The 9,985-nt window shown below is 35.2% G+C and overlaps 1 protein-coding gene across 1 annotated transcript in view; it reads left to right on the top strand.

Moving 5' to 3' along the window:
- The window catches only part of LOC124617321 (receptor-type guanylate cyclase Gyc76C-like), a 480,924-nt gene extending 471,228 nt beyond the window's left edge, over positions 1–9,696 (top strand). Inside the window, exons 20-21 of the mRNA XM_047145255.1 lie at positions 2,191–2,447; positions 4,692–9,696. Coding sequence (XP_047001211.1) covers positions 2,191–2,447; positions 4,692–5,738 — 1,304 coding nt within the window. The 3' untranslated portion in view covers positions 5,739–9,696. The remainder of the gene's footprint in view (positions 1–2,190; positions 2,448–4,691) is intronic.
- Positions 9,697–9,985: the final 289 nt, after the last annotated feature.

Genomic DNA, 9,985 nt, shown 5'->3' on the forward strand with positions numbered 1-9,985 from the left:
AAAGGGCAAGCCTAAGATAAATTCTATACAATTTACAGTATACAGTATCTGTACCAATGATTCATGTTCGGAAACAATATTAATAATAGAAATTTGAAAAAAAATTAATGTTGATAACAAATATTTTCACAAAAAATACTTCCAAGAAGTGACAGTATATGCTTAAAAAAACAAGCAATTAAGTCAACAAATAATTAAAAAATATTGTATCCTATATGCTTTCTGTTCACATCACCTCAGCATTTACCGAAAGAGAATTATCAGTGATGGGTGCAAACCAACAGGAAGACAGTGACAGATCTTCAATCATTTATTTATTTATACATAAATTTACTATGTAGCACCAGTTATTAAACTCTTTAAACCAACCAAAAATTTATATTTAACCACAGAAGTATGGAAAACTTGTATCTAAGTAAATAAATACACAAAGATGATGAGACTTACCAAACAAAAGCGCTGGCAGGTCGATAGACACACAAACAAACACAAACATACACACAAAATTCAAGCTTTCGCAACAAACGGTTGCTTCATCAGGAAAGAGGGAAGGAGAGGGAAAGACGAAAGGATGTGGGTTTTAAGGGAGAGGGTAAGGAGTTATTCCAATCCCAGGAGCAGAAAGACTTACCTTAGGGGGAAAAAGGACAGGTATACACTTGCACACACTCACATATCCATCCGCACATACACAGACACCATTTTTCCCACAGACATTTTTCCCACATGGAATGTTTCCCTCTATTATATAAATAAATACACAAATTTAGAAAATACTTAATTTTTAGAAGCAAAGTTTTTTTATATCTTTTTGAGATAAAATACATTATTTATGCCCAAAAAAAAGTTGGCAACTAGTCATGGTTCACGTACAGCTGAAAAGACTGAATGAGTATGTAAGTGAAAACACTCAAATCCGGAGACTGAGTGACAACATTCGTGTAACTGATGTCATCGTCAGAGACTTGTGGTCAGCTGGTTGTTCCACATTGACTGAAACCACTCAAGCCTGGAGTGTGAGTGAAAAACAATCATACAGCTGATATGGCCACAGGGACTATTTCATTTGATTGTTTGATTTGACTAAAAAAATGGGTAAGAAGGGGGAGGGGGGTGCCAAGCAATGGGCAAATCAGCTGTGAAAACCAGTTGGCTGTCCCATTGTCTGGTAATGTACAAGTTAACTTGTTCCGCATCTCTGAAGGCTTTCCCTCATGATACAGTTTATGGAACAGATTGTATGAATGTGAAAGAATGAATTTATCAATGGCGATGCTTTAAAAATACTTGCTGCAAACTTTATTTTTTACAGTGATTGAAGAATATAGTACATTTAATTTATCAAACAATGGAAACGCCAGTTAGGAGTATCAACAATTTAGGAAAAAGACAGTTTGCTACTTACCATAAAGAAGACATGTCAAGTTGTAGACAGACACAATTAAAAGACACTCACATATAGCTTTTGGCCACAGCCTTCATAATAAAAGACACACACACACACACACACACACACACACACAAAGCAAGCACACATACATACGACTGCCAACTCCAGCATCTCGGGCTGGAATGCAGCATCACGTGAGATGCAAGCAGCAATATGGAGGGGGCTTACTTGCAGCCCTCTGCCAACGCGTCCACCCATCTTTCCGTCCTCCTTTTCTTTTTTGCTCCCTTTTTCCCCACTTCCCTGCCCCACAACCTCCTGATGTTGTGCCTGTGGCGGTCTAGTCCCTGCACACTCCACTGTCAGCGTTTGTCTCTCTTCTCACCTGTACATTGCTATCCTTTCTCCTTCCCTACCCCTCCAGATTGCTGTTTGCATCCCACGTGATACAGTATTCTATCCTGAGATCCTGTAGTTGGCGGTCGTGTGTGTGTGAGATGTGCTTGCTTGTGTGTGTGTTTTACTGATGAAGGCAGTGGCTGAAAATTGTGTGTGAGCGTCTTTTAATTGTGCCTGTCTGCAACTTGATGTGTCTTCTTTACGCTAAGTAGCAATCTGTCTTTTCTGACATTGTTGATATCTTTACATTTAATTTACAGTGTTTACTTTGCATTAATGTTGGTTTGCTACAGCTTGTATCTTGGGACATTTTCTATTCTTTTGTGTGACTTGTGTTTATGAAGAAAAGAACTTTCCAGTCAGACAGGTACATTATCTCTCATTCAAAAATTTTCTTGCAGGTCCTGTTGTGGCAGGTGTTGTGGGACTCACTATGCCACGTTACTGTCTATTTGGTGACACAGTTAATACGGCATCACGTATGGAGTCCAATGGGGAACCTCTCAAAATACACATTAGTATGCAATGTCATGAAGCTCTTGAGAAGCTAGGCGGATACATCATTGAAGAAAGAGGCATGGTTTACATGAAAGGAAAAGGCGAAGTAAAAACATTCTGGCTGGTAGGAGCAACAGATAAAGCCATTCAGAAACGAGAGGTAAGACACTTTCATTTGTGTTTGAAATATTATGATGGTAGTTCCCTTATTGGCTGATTTGGTGTATTGCACATTTTTGCAACCTGAGACAGGAAGTAGTGTGTCATGTGATTTTTGTGCATTTGTTACATGAATTATGAATCTACATTGTTGAACAGTATCTACAGTGATTATGATCTAAGTAATATCATCTTCAAATAAACTTCAGTTTACTTGTGTTTAGCCAATAAACTGAAATTTTCTGTTGTAGTTATGCTATTGTGCATACTTTACTAGCATTAGCACTCATTTTTTTATAAATACTGTTTTCTATTCATAACTTATGCATATGATTCACAGCAGATAATGATGAAGTACTGACAAGCTTTTAATACCAGTTCTGCATAGAAAGATTTTCTTTTGATGAATAGTACACACCACAGTGTATTCCATACATGACCACATCTGTAGAACAGGGTAATCTGCTTTCTCGAGGATCACACTGATTTATTTTTCTAATGTGTTTTGCTTTTTCTGTTTCCTGGTGAACAGAATAATAGTTCCAGTGGAAGCAGCTTGTGATCTTCTCATATGCATCCACTGCTTGCACTGATTTTAATGCCCTATTATACAATATGGCACCTGTTTCAAACCCACTTTATTTACCTCCTCACTTTATTAAGAAACTGAAATTAGAAAAATCTTTCAGCTGCACTATATTGGTATTCTTTTCCTCTTTGTTAAAAACTTGTGACATCCTTAGCATGATGGAAACCTGAAAGGAAGAAGATACTGAAGTTGTCTTTCCGAAGGATTGACAGCAGGTCCCCATGTGAACAGGATGATAGCCTTCAATTTCTCGGTCAGTCAAAAATTATATCACCTTACTCCTTATAAATAAGCATCCTATGCTGCCTTAGGCATCTGATACTCATACTGGAAATAAGGAATTTGTACCACACGTTGTAATTATGCTGTGAGATAACTGGCAGTCTGTAAAGTCAATGTAACAGATGTGATTCGACACAATAACTGTTCACAAAGAATTATATAATATGACTGGTCCCAGTAGGGAATAATTAAGCTAAGTCTATCTGAACGAAAGTTTTGTCTTGTATTCACATCACTAATCACATCAGTGATGTGTCTTACTCACCATAGTCAAAAATTGATGCACTAACTCATTATTAGGTACAGAAAGCAGTGCCATAATGTTCCCTACACCCTTTTCCCCCCTCAGCCTCCTGACAGGTTTGATGTTGCCTGCCAGAGCTTCCACTACTGTGCCACTCTCTTCATCTCAAAGTAGCACTTACCCCAAATGTCAGTTATTTGTTGGGTGTATTCTGATCTCTGTCTTTTTCCACAGTTTTTGTTCATTGCAACTCCCTCTGTTACCATGGAATTTATTACCTGATTTCTTAATATTTCTTCTAGTTAGTGTTGTTCACATACTCCTTTCCCTACTGATTCTGGTGAAGGTCCTCCTCATGCCATTTACATAAAAGCTCATCTCAAAACAGCCAGACATCTTCAATCTACCCCTTCACTTATTTTGCTGATGTAATAAGGTGCCACTTCAACAAAAAAATTTCAGAATGTCAGATTTACTAATTGATTTTGTTGAATCACTCATAATGAGATTAAAGTAAACATCAGATGAATGCTGCTTTTACGATGTGTGATGGTTATTCCAAAGTTCATTCTGATCAGTTCAATTCAGTTCAGCTGGGGCTTAAGTTGCTATCATGTTCCTCTACCAGAATAGTCAGTCACATCTTTTTGTCTCTATTCTGATAATGTAATCCATTATGTCTCTAGCAAACACAGTGCCTAGTGGTCCTTCAATAAACCCTAATTCATTGTCCAATAAATCCGGTAATAAATGAAGCAGGAGATGTGAAGCATATTCTTTCAGGCTTTAGATTACATTCTGTTGTATTTGAATTGCTATTGCACACACATGACCAAACAGTGCAGAAGGTAGCCTCTGAAATGACTCTTTCATGAAATAAAATACAAAGAGAGACTTCTCAAAGATTGTGATGGCCTTTATTGCAGTATAAAATCTCACTTATACATCAAGTTAGACACTATAAACAAAGAGAATTTCACTACTTTTTAAGCAACCACCTTTTTTTTTTAATTTAAGTGCTTATTTTCACACATTTGGAGTAGGTACATCTGTGTGCTGATGTTGTAATATAAATACATTTGTTTGTTTCAAGTAATTTATCTATGACTACATTTGTGACTTTGTTTCAGGTTGATCTTACTGAATTACCACCACTTTTCTGTCGACCGAGGCGTAGCCCTAAGATGAACACAGACTCTCGACAACCTTCAATCTGTGGTGGTTTTGGACCAGGCAGCAGACGTCAGTCCAGCATACCAAGAGAAAATAGCTTAGATGTTGAAAGTGCATCTACTCTTCGTGCCTTTGCAGTATGTAATGCTGCTAATAACTCTAGTCCTGTAGCAAATCATAGCCAGCGCAGTGGGTCAAAACGTGCAGAACTGTCCCCACTCTATATAAACGATGTAAGTGAATCTAGAACTACGTTGAGTGCATCAGCTCTTGAAAGTCAGTCAGTACTCTCAGTGGAGGATTGCAACGAAAACTGTGTTAACAAAACATCAATCAACCAAAGTCAGAGAGCATTATCTACTGTGGAGACTACTAGTGGTAATAAGTTTCTAGAAGATAATAGTCGCAGTACATTCCCTCAGACTCTTAGAGAGGCTAGATCATTAGACCCTCTGCCAGACTATGACTCAACAAATGTTGGGCATCTACAACTGAACTTGCAAGTACCTAAGAGAAGCTCTCGATCTCTTGAAAACTGTGTGGGTTGCAGTGGTAAATTAGTTCCTGCCATGCAGTTCTCCTCAGAGCGCTGCCATGCTGTAAATAACAATTTCCCAAATGGTGATGCTATTCTTCTTTCCCCACAGAGTAACAATGTGTGTGGGGGTAGCAGCACTGATGACATTCAGACACCTCTTCTGCAAAATTTTTCAGATATTGATGAGACTATTACTGTGAAACGTCAGCTGAGAAGGGGGAAAAGTGGGGCTGAACCGCTTCCTGATTTCCATCCTGATAAACGATGGCGCTCGTTGGAAGAAATGCCAGGAAATGATGCTAATGTTAATGGACATAGTAAGAAAACACTAGCTCGTAATTCTATACGTAGTTGGCTTGCAGGATTGTTCAATGGAAATGGTCTCAGAACAAGTGATGCATCATTGAGAAAAGGCATTCACAGTGGTTATAGTGATCTACAATCAGAAAAAGAAAGCATAGTCTGATAAATTGCCTTCTGCTATTCAGTTTCAGTCTAAGCTGTCAACATGTGTACATATATAACTACCTATAGGTAGTGTAGTATCTTAACATATATACCTCTTAAATGTTGCTAAAATGAATACTGACTATACAAATGCTGGTAATAAAATACTGGCATTGTTTTATTTTTTAAGAAATCAAACAAAAAATATAATTTGTAATTTAAAGTAAAGGTGCTCAGAGGCAGTTGTTGTAAGTGTGCCAACACCATCTGCAGGTGAATGTTTAGTTTAAATATAGTGTTATTAATTGCAATAGATTGTTGACCATTACTTTCAGATGCCTTTAAGCACATATTATTTTAAACACGAAAACAAGCAACAAATATTAATTAAACAGACATTATGTCTGCATGGCTGTGAAAATAAATTTTAGTATAAAACATAATTTTAAGGTGCCAAGTACAGTAGATAAATAATTATTTGACATGTTGTACATAATAGAGATTGTGTGAAAGAGAATGAGTGATTTAAATGTTTTTTGAATTGATTAGAATGTAATACAAATCACGCAACACTTTTTTTGTTTGTTTGTAAAAAAAGAACTGAAGACTAAAGGTTGATAAACCTTGACATTTTTAAGAAATATAACAAATGTTTCCTCAGGTATAAAGGCATTTTTTTTTTTTACAAAAACGTTTCTTATATGTGAAGAACAGCTCCTTTCTGCTATGTGTTGCAATGGACATAAAATTAGCAACAGAACCTGACCAGTTTGTCAATTCACGGAAAAACAGATGAATCACATAGCATTTGCTGTGTCTGTTGATTAACATCTAGTTAAATTTTGTTGGCAATTTTCAAGGAACACTGTTTTATCCAACAACATTACATACCTAGTTCTGTGCTTCAAGTGTCATTTAACTGAAACCCATATGTCTGTTTTCATTGCTCAAAGTGATTCTAAACTTTATTTATCCATTATATTCAAATCTGCTGTTATTATGAAGCGTGAGTGGTTTTGTAAATTTCACTACTACTTTGCATTTTTGAAACCATATACCACAAGATGTTCCGAAAATTTTCAAAATTTTGTACAGTGTAAGCTGAATGCTTTTAGTTGTTGTTGTGAAGACATAGTTTCCTAGCTTTTCTTTGGTTTATATTTCTACCTATCATCTAACTGCACCATTAAGTTATGTCAGAAAATCTTATTGGTGGTCCATCATTTGAAATAGACCCTCACTTATGATTTGCTATCTTTGACAATCAACAGTTCTAGATAACACATCTGATGACTTTGTTCTTATGTTGCTGTTTTTTACATTACTTTGTGTTATTAAGTTGCAGTTCTGCATCCATTTTAGCACCTGATGTTAGTTACTTTGAGTGGCAATAATTTTCTAATTAATGCTTCAAAGTTCTCATAAGTTGAGTAAGCATTAGGTACCAGCCATGCAGATTCAGAGGCCAGTCAGTTTGCCAGTTCTTCTGGTGCCCTCATTCCAGGTGCTTACAAATATTTTTTTAAAATTTCATAATTGTGAAAACCATTAAGCCACTGCCAAGTATAAGGTAAAAGTCCACTCAAAAGCACTGTGCCATTTTCTGCCGCAGACTGAACAATGCGTAATTTTTGTGAAAACTTCAGAAAAGTTCCATCTAATCAGAGGAACACATACAATTGTTTAGATACTTTTTAAAAATGATGTAGCCACTATTCTGATATGGCCATTTCACTTTAAATCAGTCTGTACACATACTCCTAACTACTTTATGGTCAAAACTGCATTCAATGATTGACCACCAAATGTTTACTCTAAATATATTTCTTGTTTTTGCTAATTTATGCACAATAAGTTACATTTCATTATCTTGAGGGTCAACAGCCATTCCTTGCATCAAGTGTGATTCTATGCAGGTACATTGCCCTACAACTGTCTGGTGTTATGACTTTCTTCAATACAACTGCAACAACAGTAGATACGTTGCAACAGTTGCATGTGATTTTAGCTCTAAGATTAAAAGCTTTTAAAATTAAACCTAAACCTAAAATCAAGTGGTTTGTGAATTTAATTTTCTTAAATCTGATTTCCAGTTTTCTAGGTTTATAATGACTCATATTTGATTAGCATTTCATCTACTGTTTGCAGATGTTCTTCCCATGTCTTTGAAGCAACCAGAATACTGTCATCTTATACCATAATTCTATTAATTATGGAATCATAAGCTTTAGAGTCAAATTCTCTACTTCACTCAGTTATAAAATAAATTATGGCTATGCTGTTTTCAGAAGTTCATTCATAATCATGATCATATTGTTTTTGCATACCACCAATCCTCGTAATGATGTTTCTTCTGTGATAAACAGTGAAAAGAAAAAAAAGTTTCATGCATCACGTATCTTCAAACCACCAAATGAGCTATAAATTTTTCATTCTGTTATCTGCCAAATTTTACAGTACACTTAGGAATCATGCAAATAATCAAATCAGGATTCTGGTACTGTGAAATGATTGCCACAGTTTTATAATTGAACATATGATATTAATCTAGTCATTTATTCTTTGTGTGATGGGTGTATGTAAGAGTACTACGGTACTGTACGAATCTGCAACACAGATCGAAATTCTGAAGCTGTTGTTTAATTTTATATCTGTCAGTATTTGTAATCATGCTGTGGATACTTTGGATAACATTTGGTATGACAAATGTATTTCAACTGTTTCGTTTCTCTCAGCACAATACATTGGTATAATCTCATTGACACTGTGGAAATGTCGTGAAAATGTGTTGCAGAAGCAATTTCTAGGAAATTGTCATTATCTGTATTTCATTCTGTATCATGTACTTAAACCTGAAGATTTTTGTTAATTATCAGTAGAAGATAAATTAGGTGTTATGGTGTCAGCAAAATTGAATTTTTGGAAATATTTCAGATTTTTAACTGGGATATATTCTGAAACAGCTTCTCAAGCCAAAATCCTCAGAGCCCTGTTTAATAATATTTTCGAACACAAAATTACTGAAAAAAGTGATGTGCAGCATACTGAATTAATTATAAGGCACATATTTATGTTTTCAGAATATTCAGCCTCAAATAAAATTTGCATCAGTTGAATTCTTTAGATAACTGAAATGTAAAACATGAACTGATTTTGAATTAGAAACAATTGTGTATCCCATATTTTGTATCTATGAGACTGTGTGCTGACTGTGTAGATACACATTCCTTCATTGAAAATGCCACTCTAAGGACATGAAACGATGCCGGTATTTGTGAATGTGTGTTAGATTTTTGCGAGAATCTGTATTTCACGTATGTTTGTACAGTTAATGAAATTTATGTGTTAAAAACAGAAAGCTTACCTGTGACAGTTGCATTGTGCCTTTTTGAAAATGTGTTTGATTCCTTTTAAGTAATCTACTCTGTACCAAATGTTATGCTATTTCCCATCATTTGTGTTGGAAACTGATTGTTAGCCTTTTAAAAAATAGCTCAGATCTTCTAAAAAATTGTTAAAATTAATTATTTTGAAACTACCAGACAAATTTTAAGTTATAGGCAAGTTAGAAAATTTTGTAACTGGTGTGCAGTGAGTGATTGTGAAATGATTGATCTTATTTGTTGATAATGTTTTTATAATATTTCATTTTGTGGGTAAATTATAAATAATAATATGTGAAGTGTGTGTATGACAAAGTATAAGCTTTGTGTTTGATTTTATTTATATTTGCACAAAGCTGTTCAATGTTCATCTTTGCACTGTGATAAAGAAAACAGAAGGTAATTTTAGGCTTATAATCAAAAATTTCGTATTTCAATCTGAAAATAATCAGAGAGGTGTAAGATGATTTTTATAGTCAGAGGCCTTAGTGGTTCAAGCATTTCACCATGTTACACAGTACAAATATATTGTAGTTGATGTGTTATATGCTGTTGAGAATCAAAATGCAGAGAAATAAATATTTAAAGCTTTAAGATATTGAGTTTTTCAGATCTGCCTTCTGCATTTCACTGAACTGCATAACAGTTGTTTCCTGTTATTATGTTTTCATACAGCCATTCTTTCCATTCCATAATGTGTAATGACGATAAGATGACAACTGTGACTCTTTTAGTAGTGTAACGATTACAAGTTGTCATCAAAGCCTCATTACCAAAATGAACAGCAAAACATGTATTCACTATTGTCATTGAAAACTTCCACAAATTCTTGTACTAATGTCACTTAAAGTAGTTAATATCCACCTGGTTGTCTCCTAACTTA

Source organism: Schistocerca americana, chromosome 1 (assembly GCF_021461395.2).
Source record: "Schistocerca americana isolate TAMUIC-IGC-003095 chromosome 1, iqSchAmer2.1, whole genome shotgun sequence".
In the NCBI taxonomy this organism is placed as follows: Eukaryota; Metazoa; Arthropoda; class Insecta; order Orthoptera; family Acrididae; genus Schistocerca; species Schistocerca americana.